At 41.5% G+C, this 19,865-nt stretch overlaps 1 protein-coding gene across 4 annotated transcripts in view; it reads left to right on the plus strand.

Annotated features, from left to right (window-relative positions):
* Positions 1-19,865, plus strand: part of ABCC8 (ATP binding cassette subfamily C member 8) — a 147,904-nt gene that overhangs the window by 83,557 nt on the left and 44,482 nt on the right. For 3 of the 4 annotated variants that reach the window (XM_019552028.1, XM_019552031.1, XM_019552032.1), the window contains 6 exons: positions 2,682-2,717; positions 7,908-7,943; positions 11,196-11,294; positions 13,988-14,072; positions 15,295-15,375; positions 18,405-18,542. In XM_019552028.1, the coding sequence (XP_019407573.1) occupies positions 2,682-2,717; positions 7,908-7,943; positions 11,196-11,294; positions 13,988-14,072; positions 15,295-15,375; positions 18,405-18,542 (475 nt within the window). The remainder of the gene's footprint in view (positions 1-2,681; positions 2,718-7,907; positions 7,944-11,195; positions 11,295-13,987; positions 14,073-15,294; positions 15,376-18,404; positions 18,543-19,865) is intronic. The other variant, XM_019552029.1, reaches the window with a different exon arrangement.

Genomic DNA, 19,865 nt, shown 5'->3' on the forward strand with positions numbered 1-19,865 from the left:
AACTACTTCACAGTTAGGGCGGCTAGGAGCTGGAACCAACTTCCAAGGGAAGTGGTGCTGGCTCCTACCCTGGGGATCTTTAAGAAGAAGCTTGATGCCTACCTGGCTGGACTCATTTGAGTCCAGTTTTTTTCTCCCACCCAGGCAGGGGGTTGGACTTGAAGATCTACAAGGTCCCTTCTGACCCTACTTCTATGATACTATGATTCTATGAGCTGTTTATAGGCACTTAGTGGGATTTGGAAAAGCAAGTCCCAAAAGCACTTAACTCTGATTTCAGTAGGAGACTGGTGCCTAGGCACTTTTGAAATCCCATTACACACTAAAATTCATCTTTAGGCATCTATGTTTCTTTAGCAATCCTGGCCTAGATGCACCAGTCAGATACAGTGCTTGGAACACCCTGTCATCTGTACTGAAGTCCCGTATTTTCTAATTAAATTACTAAAAATTGGCAGATGACCAGAGAGAAAACAAATTGGAATGGGAGAAAAACAGATGAAAAAGAGGCGATAAAAGTAGGAAAGTAAAGGGAACAGTGAATTTGGGGGGATGTTATCTCAATAGTGTACAGGAAAATAGAGCAGGGACCTAATCTAGCATTACTTTCACATGAAGATCTTGCTTCATTAAAGGATCAGTACTCAGAGAATGCAATGAGTCAGAAACAGTGCATTGTTGCACTGGATGCTAGTTTTAAGAGTTAAGTATGTTATTTATGCACTCCCCTGAGTATAAAAGTAGTACAAAGGTTCATCGACCAAGGAAGCTTGGTGTGGCCATGAGCACCCCACCTCAGTATGCTAGGGTCTTTACTGTCTGCCATAATCAGGGGGCACATCTACACATGCAAATAATAAACTTTGGCACAGTTTGCACTGGAGTTTATTGCTCCTGGACATGCTGCTTACATATTCATCCATGACCACAGCATGTTGAGCTGGGGCATAGGTGACTGGTAGGGGGATGGACAGGTGTGCATGTGCCCCCTCTGATGGGGCCAGTGCCACCCCTGATGGCCGACACTGATGCTGTTGGTATGGCTGGTGCACCCCTTGACAGGACCATCGCCATCAGCACCCTCTGTGGGTGTCCCCCCTCCAGATTCAGGAGGCACCAGTCAATCATAAGCCAAGGCAGAGCAATCCCAGCCCGGGTAGCAGTGGACACCAGGGGTCAGCTGCTCTAATTAAAGTGCCCAGAGCATCACGTGTATCTGTGGCCCCATACTGAAAAATGCTTTATGTTAAGGTCATCAAATGAGCTTTAGTTAAAGTGCCCCTGCTGCCACTTTTCAGCACAGGGATGCTGGAGTCTGCTCCATGGAGCGCAGTAATTACTGGAGCCTTCAGGAGCTCTGATTAATCGAGTCTGCTCCAGCGCACTGTAATTATAGCATATCGGAGCAGCCTCCCTGCATGTGCCTAGATGCCCAAAGGACTGGGCGGAAGAACCAAACACCTTTTGCAGGTAATGGGATTCAGGGACTGCAATTATCCCTGGTCCTTATGCAGAACGTGCAAGATGGAAAAGATGTTCAGTATATCAGTTCTTTCAGTTTTTCGGTACGGAAATATTTATGTTGAGTAAACCTTGCTATGCAGTGAGGTGCACAGGATTTGGACAGAAGGTGGGTTGGAGTTTACTTTTGATGCTTCAGTGGCTCATGTGAATGAAATGTAGGCTCCTTGTGTGGGGAAGGGGATTTTTCAATAAGCCAATGCTTAGGAATATGACACCACTGTGCAGGAAGTCTATGCAGAATTCTGTAGTCATTGGAATTTATCTTGTACTTTTGTCAGTTAGTGTTTCAGATTGGTTTTAACCACATTTTTTAAATTTCATGTGCATTTTTTTTCCTTGAGTGCCTTTATAAATTTTCATTGTTAGCACAAATTATGTAGGTAGAAGGCTTTCATTAAAGAACAAAAATTATATTCTGCCCTGATTTTGTTTTTCCCACTGAATACAAACACTGCTTGTCATTCTTTTCACTGTAACTAAAATAAGCATGACCTAAAACAAGAACATCTACTGTAGTTTCTCATGTCAAAACAATTCTGTTGTTGCATGTTTGAAAACAGCCAAGATAGTAGCCCCTACTTCCTTATGCATGCCCACACCCCTCTGGACACATGGTCCCTAAGACTAGTTGCTGCTATGAATATGGAATATAGCTAGTAGATGAATCTGCAAATCTGGTTTGTCACTCTTTTGGTATATCCTGTGGAAGTGCAGCTACTGCCGCAGAGAAATACAAAGTGACACAAGTTTCCCTTGTTTCAGTTATTGTAAATGGATGTACTCTCCATTTATCAGTGTTTCACCTGAGAATGCTTCAGTTTCCAGTGGACTCATATGCCCATCAGACTAGGACTTCTGGACTCTGTGCACTGAGAGAACAGGGTGGTTTGCAGACCTCAAGTTTGGTTAGAATCAAATGAGCTAATTAGGTGGAAAGAACTGCTGGTCACAAATTCACATTTTTTATTATTGCCAAAACCAAGTGCAGCTCCTGTAGAAAGAACAGATGCAGCTGTCATCGAACAGCAGTGACTCTATTGTAAAAACTGTTTGTAGTCTATACACAAAGTGGAATTTAATCGTTACTCTTTCTGAGAACAGATTGCTTGTATTTGTTTAAGTAAATGATCTTTGTCTGCTTTTTATTTATGATGCAGCAGTATTCCTGACAGCGAGACAGGGGAAGATGTCAGGTATGGTACTATATGTGATTGTTGGTCTTCATACTAAATCAGTCCTAGTGGAAGGAACCAAAGGGGGACTCAGCTTATCACAAATCAAAGGTATAAGTCTTTCTGAAAGTTACTTCGGGTAAAATTTTCAAAACCACGCAACAGCCTCATTGAAAATACCACATAAGTGCCTAATTTACTTAGGTCCTTTTGAAAATGTTACCCTGTTGGTGCTTTTGAAAAAGACCATCATTATCCCCCTCTGTACCTTTGAAAATCCAATCCAATCAAGTTATTTCTTCATGATTTCTTTTGTTCATTTTCTACGCCATGTCATGAATTTATTTTTGCACCCACAGCTCTTCAGCCATGTATAGAATGAAAAGAGTCAGGAGTAGCAGATTAGTCTACATGTTGGTCAGGCATCCTTTCATAGAAATCGTGCCTTATAGTTAGAGAGCAGAGTTCAATTTATATTTTTGGAGTACTTATCAAATCTCATTTTAAAGCAGACCTCACGAGCATGATTGTCATAGCCTGGTTTGAAAACTACCAGAATGGTAAACCTTATATCAGTGACAGTTCTAAAGAGCATGGTTAAAATGTAGGGACATGGGAAGCTTTGGTAGGCGATTCAATTTGGCCCAGTACGGCGGCCGAATCTCTGACTCCAAATCGAATCGGGTGACCAGTTAAAAACTCCAAATTAAATTGGAAGCCTCTGAATCGATTCAGAAAAGATTTGGTGTTGATTTGGACATTTGGCCATATACTATACAGGCAGCAGTCCTCGAGGATGCTGAACACATCTGCCTTAAGTCTGTTGTAGTGAGCGGAGGTAGGAGGGAAGAGGCATGGGGGGAAAGCAGATCAATGCCCACACAGCAAGGAAGTGATTGGGGCTAGGGCTGGGACAAGCTGCCCAGCTGGGGCAGGGGGGCACGGGACTCAGGAAGAGGGCTCCTGCCACTGTGCACCGCCACATGCTGCTGTTCCAGGAAGTCATGGGAGTGGGCTTGTGCCCCCATATCTGCGCGGGGCAGGTTGGGTTGGGCTGCACTTCAGACGGGCAGCAGAAGGTGCTGGGAGTGGGGGCTATGCTTTCATGCCACTTGCTCAGCCTCCCCATGCCTCCTGGACAACCTGTAGCTTCGTCCCAGCTGGGCAAGCAGTGGCAGGGCATGGGGGCGGGCACATGCACCCAGATCAGAACGGGGCCAGCAGCAGAGGCTATGGGTAATTTTAGGGTAGCTGCAGCTCCCCCATAGCCCCTGCTCTACTGCGCTCTACAGGGCAGGTGGAGCCAGGCTGAGCTCCAGGCTGTGGCTGGGGCTAGGCACCCAGAGCGCATCCCTGGCTCCACCTGCCCCGCAGAGTGCAGCCCAGTGGTGGGCGGCTGGAGCTAGCCTTCTGGAGCACTGCCCAGCCCAGCCTGCCCTGCACAGATCCGGGGACTCATGCCTACTCCTGTGCCCTCCTGGGCTGGCGGCGCACAGTGCCAGGAGCCCCCCTCCCTGAGTCCCCAGCCCCAATCCCTCCCTCGCTGTGGGGTGTTGAACTGCGCCCCCCAAAACCCTTTCCCTCCCCACTCTGCCCACCACAACAGACTTACCAGCTGGAGGCAGCTGTGTCCAGTGTCCTCGAGGAGTGCTGCCTGTTTACTCTATGGCCGAATCTCCAAATCAGCGCTGAATGTTCAGATCCAAATCAGCCGAACCAAATCAGGACAGTGATTTGAATCACTGAATCAAATCATTGTCCCTCCAAATTTGCCAAATCCAAATCAAATACTTGCCACTTCGCACAGGCCTAGTAAAATGGTACTGTTGAAGTAAATGAGTGCTGGGCCATTAAAATCAATTTGTGTCCTTTTTTTGGCTCTGCCTTCTGTCTGTTCCTTGCTGACCATTAACAATCATATTTGCTTGAGTCTAAGACAACCCTGAATTTAAGATCCCCCCTAATAATTAGATTCTATCCACGGAAAATCTATAACACTTTTATAATTTTCCATGGATGGAATCTAATTATTGGAGAGTTGTCTTTAATTCATCCCTTCTACCACTGCAGGGGGGAGGCAGACAGTGGGGAGGCAGGTGGTATGGGGAGCTCAAACAGCTTGTCTGCTTCTTGTGCCTGCCCTCCCTTTCACCCAACCTCTGATCTCTGCTTCCCCCAGCCTCTGTTCCCCTGTTCCATAGGGCTGTGGGAAATTTCACTGGCTGTTTCGTTTCGACTCATTTCAAGGTCGAAACAGCATAATTGAAATGAAACAAAGGGCGTTGAAACAGCCTCGAAACAAAACGAGGCTAGTCAAAATGTTTTGACCATAACGCTGGGGATGGGAAGTCAGTCCAGCTGGGCTGACGCCCTGCCTCTGGTGCAGTCTAGTGTGGGGGATGGGAAATGAGGCCAGCTGCTTGTCAAGCAAATCCCAGGACATCATTCTTCCATTGTACTCAGCCTTGGTGAGGCTGCAGCTGGAGTACTGCATCCAGTTTTCGGCTCCTCAATTCAAAAAGGATGTGGAGGAGCTTGAGAGAGTCCAGAGAAGAGCCACGCACATGATCAGAGGTCAGGAAAACAGACCTTATGATGACAGGCTGAGAGCCATGGGGCTCTTTAGCCTGGAAAAGCGCAGGCTCAGGGGTGATCTGATGGCCACCTGTAAGTTTATCTGGGGTGTTCACCAGGATCTGGGGGAACGATTGTTCACCAGAGCGCCCCAAGGGATGACAAGGTTGAACGGTTATAAACTCCTGCAAGACTATTTCAGGCTGGACTTAAGGAAGAATTTCTTCACTGTCCAAGCCCCCAACATCTTGCATAGACTGCCTCCAAAGGTGGTTCAAGCACCTACTCTGAACACCTTCAAGAGAAATTGGATGCTTATCTTGCTGGGATCCTATGACCCCAGCTGACTTCCTGCTCTTTGGGCAGTGGGGTGGACTCATGATCTTCCGAGGTCCCTTCCAGCCCTAATGTCTATGAAATCTATGAAGAGGCTGCAGGTGGAAGATGGTGGGGTGCAGAGGCAGCAGGGTGGTTGAGGAGCAGGCAGCACCTGTGGCTATGGCTCTGGCTCTAGGTAAGGGCTGGAGCCTGAGCCACAGCAGCCACCTGCCTCCCACACTGCCCTCAGACTTGATGTTAAGTTTATTTTAACTTATTCTAAGTTCTCAATTCATGTTAAATGGGGGAAGGACCTTGTCTCAGAATTGAGTAAATAGGATACTCTACTGTTGTTCCTTTGGACCTACCTGCTGCTTCTCCATTGCTTTGCTTATTTTCTAAAGTAATCTCCCAAACATCAGATTGAGTACCTTTTGGACTGGGTTTATTTCCTGCCTAGCAAGGAATATGGGGCATCCTTTTAACAATACCTTTTAACAGCACATTCCTCTTTGCTTAGTTTCCTATCTTTAGATGTCATTAGTATAAAATAGTTCTTAACACTCTGTCTGCTTTACCTTATTTCCAGATTTTATTCTCCTTAACCTCTTCTCATTTTCTACTGCAACACTATTTAAATAAGGGCTGTTAGTTGATGTCTGAAGAAGAAACAAAAATGGCATGGCTTGCCAATGGTTTTTATCAGTTTGCATTACGCTGGATGAATATGCTGTTTTGGTCAGTGGTATGAGAAAAGCACCACCATCTTGAAAATGAGTCATTAAACACTGTAGGAGCTCAGGCCTGATATCTAAATAGAATTGCTGTGTTATTTTTTAAACATAAAACTGATTTCAGTGTGCACCATTTGCTGCGTTGGCAGTAATACCTGCTTAACTCCAAAAATACATTTATTTATCAGTTTAACTAACACATAACTTGCATGTTTCATTGTTAAAAAATAAGGATTTAAGAATGTTGGCACAAATTGTGTAATATGTCTGTTTGATGAGATTGATGGGGTGTGTTTATATATCTGTATTAAATACAAGCATGTATTTAAAGAGAGTTTTGAGCATACAACTTACTTGTTATCATTCTGAACTAACATATTTTGTTAAAGATTCTAATCTTCCTGTGTGACTGCTTTTTGAGTTTTAAGCAGTACATGAAATTCCTATACAGTACATATGCACTACAGACCAAATTGTACTCTAATTCAAACCCATGCTACTTCACTAAACTTAGTAAGACAGCATGGGACTGCTGAAAGCAGAATTTCCACAAAAGTCCATGTGGTATAAGGTCCATTCCTGTAAATTCCTGGATTGCTCTATTTATTTAAAAAAAAAAAAGACACAGCTATTTTTCCATGCAATCAGATATTTTTGACATTTTGCCAAAATGTCATGTTTGTTTCTGCAGATAACTTTAATTAACTTTAAATAGCTTATTTTTGTCACAACATGTATAATGGGATATTTGTCCACTAATAAATTTCCTAGTGCTTCAGGATTGGGTTGCAAGTGCATGACTGTCATTGTCACAAGCTTCCTGTTTTCTGTTTGAGAAATGCTTCAATAATCCAGATTTTGCATGCATGCTTTGTTTCTGTATTAGGAAATATGATATGTGTGCAACACAGTACAAATTCTGCAATATTTATATTTCACATAATACCCATTGTAATCAAAGGAAGTGGAGCTTAATGTGCATAAGAGCTATACAATTGTGGGGCAAAAGATTCAGGACTATGATAGTTGTATCTATATTAGAGTGCCCACAATATTTATTGAATTAAATGGGGAGGTGATTTGAACCAGGTCAAAGAAATTTGATCAGAGTTAGAAATATCAGCAATAGTGTAAAATTTACATGAAGAGTCAGATACAAAATAAAACATTACATGCAATAATTCAGCATACTTATTTTAAGGTAATGCTGAATACTGCTGTCTGTGGTTATATATTAAGGCCCTGATTATCTTCTTCATGCTATTACTGCTATTACTACAGCTGTTATTGCTATGCCTTAATGCTTCTTTTGCTACTGTGCCTGTTTTGGCTTACCATAGTGTGTTACAACCTTAATAATTTCTAAGATCCCCTTTGTGCTAGATGCTGTACAAACAGAACAAAGAGGTAGTTCTTGGCCCAAAGAGTTTAAAATTTAAGTATAAGATGAAATAACAGGTGGATTATATGTAGTCCATCAGCGAGTACAAGGAAACAATGATATTCGTTTAGTTATTTGCTTATTTGAGCCTTACTTTTTTATTAGCTTTCTAAACAAATAATATTTGATGCTTTGATTTCACAGCGCAGAAAAGGAAACAGCTGTTGATGTTGAATTCAGGTACAGTATCCTAAAACCTAAATGGAAAGCATCTCTTATTAAAGACTTCTTCTTATTGTTCCTCCTTGGGAATCAGATTTAATTATTTTACTTTGTATACAGCTGTTGCATGATTTAGAACAGATAAGAACAAATAGAAAAGAAAGTAAGGGTGTAGCCAGATGTATAATTAGACAGTGACATTCATGAAGATTTCTGCATATTCATGCATAAGGATAATAATATGTGAATATTTTGCTATCTGGGGAGCTAAGCCAGACTGAAAAATGTGAGTACACATTTAATTGCTTCTGAAAATGGAAGTGTGTGTAGATAGAGAGAGATAAGGATCAGCAGAATACATGTTTCTGACACAGATCCATGGGCAGATCTAACATTTTGAAAACGGGGTTTAGTTGACATGGAACACTATCACGTATAACACAACACATATTTTTCTCCAATTTAACAGAAACTAGATGCTTTCCTAATATGCTAGGGGACTAGAGCTCTATTATTCAGTTTAAGATAAAAGCAAAAAGAAATATAACTATTGGAATGTGCCCTGATTCGCTAGATTATACATAAAGTTAAAAAAAAAACCAAAACAAGCAAAAATAGTCAAAAGAGATTTTGCCATTAATCCTGTAGTCATTATAGTTAAATGTATTTAATGTCTCTTATTCAGATTCATAAAGCAAAATCTAGCCTTCTTGAGTGACTTGACAGTGCCTCCAATACTTCGCTGTCAGTCATTTCTACACCTGAATTAATATTACCACAACTGAGTTAGACTTTTTAACAAGAACTAAAAACAGGGTCATTAACACCTGTGGGGTAGATTGAGATTAGCAGAAATCAGATGACACTGAGCCATGAAATCAGTTGACTCTCTTCTGCACTGCCTGAATGGAAATGGTGCATCTCATCCCAGGCAGTTGGTTTTAAAGTTTAGGTGGACAAGGAATCAAAGAGGAATGCACCACTGCACCCCACCCCACTCCCACACTGAATCTGCTACAATAGGGTGCTTTAATTCTGACTTGTAACTTATCTGCCATGTTATGAATACTCAGCATAAAGTTCAACCCAGGGCTCCAGAAGCCCATTAGAGAGTTTACAACATACTGTATTTGCCTTATTGCCATTGCTATCTCCACTATATTTGTAACATGCTCTTCTTTTATTAAAAAAACAAAAAAAGCTGTCCACATTTGTTTGTCTGAAGTTAGCCAACTGAACCTATACATAAAGACATAACTAAGGTATTTTCAAAAGTGCTGAATATGTACATTAACTTAAAATAACTTCTGAAAATTAGACTTAAACAAGGCCTTATTTCAGGCACATAATTTTGACCATTTTGGATCTTGTGCTCCTGAATTGATGCAACTGGGCCAATTTCCCCTTGGTACAAGTGTATTTACTGGGGAAAGGTGATGGAATTTTGCCCACATACTCTAAGACTAAATTTAATTTTCTGTCCTCTTGCATGGGGTAAAAGGAAGTAAAAAAAACACATCACATTCTATCATGAAAAAATTACACTTTGATCGAGTTAGATCTTTATATCCTGTTACCCAAGGGTAATAGGCATGTACTTATAACCTGCATAAAGTAGGTTTGTCTGTCATAAAGTAGGTTTGTCTGTGGGGTGTTTTCCATGCAGTCTTTCCCTGTGGAATTAGGTACATTCAAACTAGGCATTCAAAAATGAAATCACTTGGAGTTCCGTTTAAAATATTTTGTCCTGCCATATTTTAATTCTGTGTTTTCAAATTATTTTTCTCTTGATTGCACTGAGAGTTTTGCCTGAGTGATTGTGTCCATTATAAGAGACACTGGACTGAGCATGAATTTCTTATGCTGCTAGTGCTTACAAAAGTTTTTGCCCATGTAATAAATAAGAAGTCTGGTTCCACATGTCAACCTGATCTTAACTTCAGTTAGATCGGTCTTCCCAGGATTCAAAGAGGATAAGCTTCACACCCGTGCAGGTCACTATCCCAATATCTAGCTGCCACACGTATGAGCTGAAAACAGAATATATATGGGCATTCTATAGTGTGTTTGCTTCGTGCTTTGTCCTCTTTATAGGAGTGAATTACATCTACAGTGTATGTTGATCCAGTAGCATTGTTTGAAAGGCAATATACATTTGTATAAAGCTTGTATGACTTTATCCCCTGAAACTTTTTAAAATCACATCAGGGATTGATTTTTCAGCAAAAACTAATTAAGTGAAATCTTGCCCTCCTTCATGACCGAGCACAGAAAATGTGCAATTTTTAGCATTAACAGGTGAATGAGAGACACGGTGAATGTTAAGCACTGAATACATATTTGTCTTAGTGTTCAAAGCATTTTTTCAAATTGTTTATACATGTGTTTCACACTAATTTAACTAATGGCTTCCTTTTGAAACTGGACTGAATGCCCCTTGATTAGAGCTGGGACTGTCACTGTATCTCTTTTGAGATTCCGTGTCATCTTTCAGCTAGGAAGAGTCATCAAACATCATTAAAATTCTAGTGAGCTCTTAGTTTTTGTACTAGAAAGGCCATCAGGGGAGCATAACACTGTGTCCTCCAAGCTCATCCAAGAAAATTGTGTCTCATAATGAATTCTAAGCCTGCCTAGTGAAGACTTGACAGAAGAGCAAGGCTGGTGACCTTAGTCCCTGATAAAACAAAGGTGTTTTGTATACCTTACAGTTTGCACATGGTTTGAATTACATAAAACATTCAGATTGGAGAGGAGTGATGTAATGGCTGCTCCCATAGATATAGACTGGGAAAGGTACATGGACATGATATACAGGAAGAAAATATCTATTTAATTGAAATCAAACAGGTAGGGCCAAATCTTCCTGGCCTCACCCCAGTGAGCAGTCTCAATGAAATCATGAGATTCTTGCATGAGTGAGGCCATTAGGACTCAGCACCCTATATTTATTCAGGGGCCATATCTGCTGCCGTCAGGGAAATCAGGCCTTGGCTTTTTGACCTGTTGATAGCCCCTCATAGTAAAATCAGTAGGGTTGTGTTGATTCTGCACTATGACATCTCTCCAGCCCCATAATAGGGATGGGGACCTTGGGCTTTCACTAATGAAGAACTTCCAGCTACCATGATGCTAGGAAAGTGGCTAGAGGGAGGGATTAATAAAGGCTGCATTAGTCAAGACTTGTTACTAGTTTCTGCTTCCTATGTTTATACTTACTATATTTTAAAGAACTCTGGACTAATAAGGTGACCATTCCTGTTCTTCCAGGAGAAGAGGATCAGTGGCATATGCGTCTCAGAAACCATGGCTGCTCAATGCTACTGTGGAAGAGAACATCACCTTTGAAAGCCCCTTCAACAAACAAAGGTAATGAGTTTCAGCACCTTTCAGATAAAAAATAAGGGAAGAATTAATTAACATTCACAGAGATGATTAACTTGGCTTCTTATGGTAAACAGATTATATTCTCTTGCTTCTGTGCTTCCCCTCCTTTTGCATCAGATAATGGTTGCTTGGGCATGGTTGTGCTGTATGGGATCCTATTCACACCAGTAGCTTTGTGCTGACCACAGACATAATAGAGCTAGTGCATATGAGAAGAAGTGTCTGTCTATTCAGATAGTAATCAATGGGCTCCCAAAAGGACATAACTTCAGGATAGAGGACTTAATCATTCTCCTGCCATTCCTGTGCACATGGAAAAGAACACTGAGTTGATCAAAAAATTATAGTAGATACCACCAGTGAATGTACTCTTCCTTGTCAAAATAGAGGCTGTTCTTAAATTTCTGTTCTTAGTCAGTCTGGTTTTACATGGATATAGTTGAATCAAAATTTCCTACTCTAGGCAGACAAAATGAGCCTGATTCTGGTGCCATTTGCACTTTTTTAATTTCTGTGACTTCAGTGAAGATAATCCAGATTTATACTAGTATAAGTGAGCTCAAAAACAGGCCTGATGCCTCCAGCCCCAATGTCCATGTGGGTTTGGTTGTAAGAACCAGACCATTAACATCCATCAGAATGCTGGCTGTGTAGGGGGAAGAAGGATTTGAGACACTTTTCTAACAGAACACTGAGAGGGTATCTACACATGCAATTAACATGAAGCAATAAACTCTAATAATCTGAGCCAGAGTAAACTACTCCCAAGTGTAGCATCTATATGTCCACCCAGGACAGCAGGAATTTCAGCTGGGGTGGAGCAGCTTCCACCTAGCCACTCAGCCCTGGGGTCTGGGTGGTGGCATCAGGCAGTAGAGGGGCTGGCTGGGGCACAAGATGCTGAAACTGCAGAGTCACGTGGCTAGGTGGCAGGCAAGAGTCTGGCCCCCAGCTAGCTGGGCTCACTGGGCGCAATTTACACCTGCAGTCAGTTTCTACACGGGTGTTTAAGCACAATAAATTACCCCAGCATACTGTCGGGGACGGTACTATCTTCCTGTGATGTAAATTAGTTCAGTGCGGCCTAATACTGTCACACGTGTAGGTGATGCTTTACTTCACCACTAATTAGTCTACTTAAAGCACATACGTGGACATTGCCTGAGAGAGTTGCGCTCCTGCAGTGATGAGACTCTGGTATTAAAGGGTGTTTATACAGGTGCTCCACAGGAGGAGGGGTGCTTTAATTGGAGACGCTCTGAAAGCCGCTCTAATAAAAGCACTCAGAGCATCTCATATATCAGCCTCTTTCGATAAAGCGCCCCACTGCCATTTTGAAGTGTGGGGATGCTGATACATGAGACATGGGAGGTTGCTGAAGTGCAGTAATTGCCATATTCCAGCAGGCTTGATTAATCAAATCTGTTCCAATGCAAGCTGATATCAGTGGGCATATCTCTACATGCAATTAATGTGAAGCAATAAATCCCAGAGTTTATTGTTCTGGAGTTTATTGTTCCCAGGTGCCATTTGAATGTGCACCTGTGACCACAACACATTGATCCAGGTTGGAGCAGCCCCAGGGGTCAGCCCATCAGCCTGGGGCTGTTCCCTTCAGCTCAACATGCTGTGAAGGGTCTGGCTGGGGAATGAGGGTGTTTCAGTGTGGGGCTAGCCAGCAGGCAGCCCCTGCATTGAAAGCATCCTTGTGCCCCAGCGAGCCAGGGCAGTGTCTACATATATGATACTGAGGAGTAAAACACTCTGCAGCAGAAAAGTACTTGTATTTTGAACTAGTACCCTGCCATGGAATCAGTTTACTCAAGCCTAATAGGGGCACACATGTAGATGTGTAATGTCTACTGCAGGGCTAATTAGTCAATTTGATTAATCGAGTCTGCTGGAGCGTGACAGTTACTGCGCTCCAGCAGCCTCCTGTGTCTCATGTTTCGGTGTCCCCACACTTCAAAATGGCAGCGGGAGCAATTTATCTGAAGCTCGTTTGCCAACTGCCATTCTAAAGTGGTGATGCTGAAACAGACCCAGAGCCCAGGGCTGAGTGGCCGTCTTGTAAACTGCTCCACCTAAGCTCAAATTGCTGCTGTCTTGGGCGCACACATAGTCGCTGCGCTTGGGAGTAGTTTACTCTGGCTCAAACTATTCCAGAGTTTATTGATTCATGTTAATTGCATGTGTAGATACACTCTCAGTATTCTGTTAGAAAACTGAGTGTATATATACACATGTATATATATGCACAATATAATGATTTATGCTACATTTTTAATGTGGATAAATACTATTTCTTTTTCCATTGTAGCTATGACACGAACAAATTAGGAAACTAAGGCCCTGATTCTGGAAACACAGTAACATTTAAGAGTAACAGTGCATCATGAAAGAAGCAGTGCTTGTTTTGTCTATTTTTAGATTCTAAATGTTTTAAATTGGCCTGGGGAACTGATCTTAAATGCTTTGTTAGCTGAAATGGTATTTACTTGCCTGTGATTAAAAGAGATCCCATTAGAACAATTAGTGCCTAACAAACAAGGCTTTTCCACTGTGTGATTTTTTCCAGCCAGTTAATCTTTGTTCCTTTGCAGGTAGGAAATGTGAAAGTCTAGCAGTATCCCTGTGGCTTTTCATCACCCTTTTTTTTTTTTTTTTTTTTGCAGATACAAAGCAGTAATTGATGCTTGCTCCCTTCAGCCTGATATTGACATTCTTCCTCATGGAGACCAAACCCAGATTGGAGAGAGGGTCAGTTACCATCTACAAGGGGTTATTTTTTATAGGGGTTTGTTTTGTTTTTTGGGGGGTTTTATTAAGCCTTTTTTTTAATCATAGAGGCTTTTTGGCAATGAAAGCAATCTTTGAGTTAAACATATTTTTGGGTCATTAGACTGGAACCCCATTGCTTGGTAAACATAGAAATGGTTGTTGTTTGTGTGAGAGATACTGGTTTAAATTATCTCCTGTCAGAATGTTTTTCAGTAGTCCCTAGTTGCTATCTTAAAGATCTGTCCTGACTTACTGTATGTAATTTGGTCTCTGCAGGAATAAAAGTAAAAGTAAGGCTTATGTTTGACACACCTTCTATCTAAAGATGTAAAGTGATTAACATCTAGTGAATTAAGCTATAACACACCCTGCTGGAAGAAGTGAAGAAGTTAAATACCTTGCCCAAGGCAAGTTTGTGGCAAGGCTGGGATCTCATTTTACAAGCAGATCATGCTTCATTCAGCAAGGCTTGCTTTTGGGATTAAAAATCACCAATTACAGTTTAGTCATATAATACAAACTTTGTACATTAGGTAAACAAAGCAGCATCAAACATTGCAGAAATCTTCATAGACTTCCAGAATATTCTTAGACATGTTGTTTCTTGAATTAGGGAGAGTATAATTGAAAATATATTGAAAAAATTATGGGGGATTTTGTAAGGAAACAAATACGTATAAGCAATCTCTATCCTTTCTTTCTATTTCACCAGAAATTTCAAAGGCAAACTTTCTTAAGTTGCTCCCACATTTTGAAATCTGGCCTAATTCACTTAAAAGTACTTTGATAATGCTGAAATACATTTACAGAAAGGAGGACAAATATTTAAAAAGCCACTTTCAGCATATAATTGAGATTATTTAGAGCTTTCCTCTTAGCTTATAAGAGAAAATGCGGAACATTTCAGCAAGTCAGTGTAATCTGAAGGAAAAGCTTTAATAATGTTTACAATACTGTACATATAGCCCAGAATTCAAAATGGAGAGGTCCAGTTTTCCTGGCAACTAATGCGCTGTTTTTTCTAGTTGAGTTGCAAGACTACAAAAAGTTATTCCTGGGTTCTTTCCATCCTTAATCTTTTTTCCACATCATCATTAACAAAGCAAAATTTCAGCCATAGAATTAGATTAACATTTCAGCCATAGAATTAAATTAACAATTCTGCAATCAATTGCTTATTGTTTTATTGGCTTATCTCCAGGGTATTAATCTTTCTGGAGGGCAGCGCCAGCGCATCAGTGTGGCCAGAGCACTTTATCAACAGACAAGCGTTGTGTTCCTGGTAAGGACCATTATCTGTATGCCGTAAATCATAGTACTATGTATAATCATTCAGGATGTTTAACAGGGCAGCACACAAAGTTCTGTTTCTCTGAACCACTCCAAATGTGCACCCTTTATTTTAGCTGGCATACAATGCAAAAATATTAAGTCTGCATCCACAGGTTCAAATGATCTCAGAGAATTCTTCAAGGTTTGTTCTTCTGGTAGAAAAACTTTACTGGAGATACCTGAACAGACATTTGCATGTTGAGCACCTGAAGAGCAAATAGCTTTCAGTGCTGATGCTGCACAGCTAGGGATCCCCTGTGTATAAATCTCAGTGTGCACACTGCAGACTGCTTTGTCTGCCTTGTAACAGAATTACAGAACTGCATAAGGATGTCCTGACTGGCTGACCTGGAATGCTCAGGGTTAGCCTGTGTCTTCCTGCAGCAATATGGGGGATTGTAAAGGAGGTGTATTCTGCTTCCTGCTTGGCTAGGAGCAGTGGAGTTCAGCAAGCTGTTGCTGTCTTTCCATGAGAGTTGGGGGAAGGGGGTGACAAAGGATCCTGGGATGCTGGATGACTGTTCTGTGGCTTCTCTCAAAAGGGTAAGTTGTACAGACATTCACTCTCCCTGGAGTGATTTAACCCTGGTTGTTCCCATGTTATTTTTCCCCCCATACAGGCCATTTTTGCTCTGTGAGAAAAATCCTGAATGTCTGTACACTCATTATTTCCCCCTGGGAAAGCAGTGACTTTTCCAGGAGAAACTGAATACCTGTACAACTGCCACCCTTAAATACAAGAGGTGAACAGATAGCTATTAAGATAAAAAATATACAAGCTGTGGAGTTAACTCTTCAGTGTCAGATGAAATTCTGCTTTGACACTTTCGTTTATTTTTTCACAATTAGAGGTTTAACATCCACAGTATTTGTAAAAATATCCCAAGTTATCCCAGCCATAACATCAATGTCATCCTGTGTTAGACATCTCTTTTCTACAGAGTAACAAGCTCCTTGCTCATCTGGCATGGCTTTCAATATATCCTACCCCCACATGAGTGAAGCTGCTATGGTGAGAGTGAAGAGGTCCTTGAACTAGTGCCTAGGAAACCAAAGTACATACTACACACTGGTGGGTTTATTGTCTCTGTCAGCTGAGCGCTTCTTTTTGAAGCCTAGTTCTCAAGGTCATAGCCTCTTGAAGATCCTCTGCAACTGAGTTAAATTAGCATTGCATGCTAGCCATGTGGATATGGGAAGACACTATGTGTCACGTGTCTTTTCCCAGGAGCTGAGAAAGGACAGTCCCAGGCCTCTCCCTAGGACTCACGAGTAAGTTACATGACAACTGCATGACTCCTCCTAGTGACTTAAAACCCTTTCACAACACCAGTTACTTATAGTGGGCCCACAGAGGTATATAGTAGTCTGGCTAAATGCTGCAGTGGAGCAGAGCTAATGTGGGGTCTGTAGTTACCTCCATCTGTCAATAACAGTGCATCATTGCATAGACCAATGATTTCTCAATCTTTTTTAGACTCAAGGCACCCCTCAGAAATTGCCAGCTCTTAGCTTTCACTTGTTTTTTGGCTACAGAAAAATACTAGGTCAATTCTTCTGTGCAGAAACTCAAACATCACAACAATGATTTTAACAGTGTGAATTCTTGTTTGAAATCTCTGGGTTTATCTTGTGAATCATGCTTGCACACCTAACAGTGCTAACATTTTATAGTACCCTGTGGACCCTTGAAAATATGTCATGGCACCCTGGTTGATAATCATGTGTTCTGAGCCAAATCAGAAGAGCAAGGGAACTCAGAAAACCAACTGATAATTTCATACATGGTTTTTAACATTATTCAGATTTTGGCTGTATGATCACCAAAAACTTTATGTGGAATTGGGTGACTGTCACACTGTGCTGTGTTTGAGAATATACTCCTTGTGTGAGGTTACCATTACATACATGCTACAATATTCATCACCATTTATTTCCCTCATATTACTATTTTAATCAAGTATGTAAGAAAACCAAATGCAACTACGTATGCGGTCACAAGTACAGTGTGAAAATGTAGTTCAAAAGTAATCTCAATACAAAATTAGTCCAAAATTCAGAAAAAAGAGTAATTTGGTTCCCATTGAAATCAACGTGCATGACATAAAGTGGAGTTAACCCAATTCTCAGTGCTTTTTGAAAATCCAACCCAAAAGTTCACTACATGTATGGAGAAAAGAGCAAATGTCCAAGTAAAAAAGAATCTGTACCTTTAACACAATAAATAACATCCAGTGAAAAGTCCATGTAAATCTTACCAACAATATTAGTACCGGTAACCACAGTCCATATATCTGTAACTCAATATAAACAGGATCAAATACGTAAATCCTGAAGACAAAAATATAAGTTTGCTCCTTCCTCAATTAATCTGATGAAAATCAATGAGCCAATAGGACAAAATGAATCTAATTTCCTCTGTTTAGTTGTTAAAGTACATATCTGCTCCGGATCATAGAAATGATCAAAGCTTTCTGCCATGGTGGTTTTTCAGTAATGAAATTATGTTTTTAAATAAGTGGGAAAAAATACCTTACCAGCAGGAAAACATGTTGCCAAGTAAAATTAAGTTTTGATTATACTCAGTTTCTACGGAAGTTTCTGATACATATACCCTCAACTTAGTCGACTACCCTGGGTTGGGTCTGTCAATCTCTGTACAGTGCAACTTAAACTGGCTGTGCCCCTGTACACTAAATAAACTGAAATACAGGTTCAGCTAATATTACCATATTTCAGATTAACTTCAAAAGGATAACTCCTGCTTTATTATTGGCTGTCTGAAAAGCCACAGCATAATTTTGATTTACTGATAATCTTCTTTTTGTTGTCAGTATTGATCCAACTGATTTTGCTGATAGCAGCATCAGTGTTAATATGTATAATTTCCATTAAGTCCTTTAGAAGCCAGGCTGCAGCAGTGTGGTACATAGCTATTTTTTTTTTCCATTTCCCCCCCATCCCCCCATCCGTGCATAGGATGATCCATTTTCTGCTTTGGATATCCATTTAAGTGACCATCTTATGCAAGAAGGAATCCTGAAAATGCTAAGAGAAGACAAGAGGACGATTATCCTTGTCACTCACAAACTACAGTACCTACCCCATGCTGACTGGGTAAGAAAGTTGTCATCTTTTCACTTCTGTTGTTATAGCAGGGCTCCTACTGCATTTCAGCATCATTTGGATGTCTTAATATGAGTTTCCAATTTCAGACGTATTTAAATAATTCATGCTGGCTACCTTGGGAGACTAGATGCTCAGCACTTTATGAAACTCAGTTCCCTTTTCAGTTGTCTTCATCACCTAAAACCACTTGTCACTTTTAAAAAAAGTTTTTACAGCCTTGAAATGATTCAGTTATCAGAAAAAGAACAGAGCTGTTCTGTCTTTGATGTTATTGTGCAATTATTTTGCAGAAGGAAAACTACAAGAAAACTGAGGTGAAGAGACAGATATAGGGAAAAGAAAATAGACACTTCAGGCGCAGGCAGAAGTAACAACTCAATCTGGTCACAGAAAGTAGTCTATAGCTTGTGACCCAACACAAGTGCACAGCTGCAGACGTATTCAAAAATGGCCAAGTGGGTGAAATTCTGAATTCTCATTGCAAAAGGAGTCGGATGAAGACATTTCAAAACAGAGCATCTTCTGTAACTGCTGTCTGCCTGCCTGCCAGCCTATCACTGTTTTCAGAATGGGAGGGAGAAAAGGGAGTGGAGGGAGTTCAGTCTGGGGGAGTTTCAGCCGTCACTGGAGGGTGGGGTAGGTGTGGTGGGGCCCCTGAGGTGTGGGGGGGAGGCTCCAATTCACCCACCCCACACTTCAGCACTGGCTGGGGAACCCTTAGAATGAACTCCCTCTGCTCCCTTCCCCCCTCCCATTCTGAAACCTTTGCAGCCTTGCAGTGAGGCAGGGCTGTTGCTGGGGGAAACTGGCTGCAGGCCGGTAGCCAGCAGTTAGATTACCCCTCCCCCTGGAACCAACAGTGAACTTCTGTTTGGTCCAGGGATTGTTGTAACTCAGAACACTTCCTGCAAAGTGTTCCCAGTTACAGTGGAGAGTTGCACTTCTGTCTGCACCTGAATTCCTGGGTTATTTTAATACTAAATGACACTTCACAATAGGCACTTTACTTTTCAATATTCTAATATAATAAAAGGCTTTGTCTGTCTGTCCGTAAGGCTTTTGCCCAACTGCACATATGCCAATTGGTTGTGCAGCAGGATGGCCAGGGGCAGGACCAGCTGCGTTAAAATGGGAGCCTCTCCCCTGCACCACCTCTTCCTGCAGCCACCAGTGTGGCAACTCCCTCTGCGCCACCTCCACATGTGGCAAAAAAAAATAAATTGCCCCGAGCACTTTACAAGCAGCAGGGCCAGGGTTGGACCCGAATGGGGGGAACAGGTTTGGATCCAAGGGGGGGGTTGGACCCAAAGT

Source organism: Crocodylus porosus, unplaced genomic scaffold (genome assembly GCF_001723895.1).
Source record: "Crocodylus porosus isolate Cpor-Errol unplaced genomic scaffold, CroPor_comp1, whole genome shotgun sequence".
Classification (NCBI taxonomy): domain Eukaryota; kingdom Metazoa; phylum Chordata; order Crocodylia; family Crocodylidae; genus Crocodylus; species Crocodylus porosus.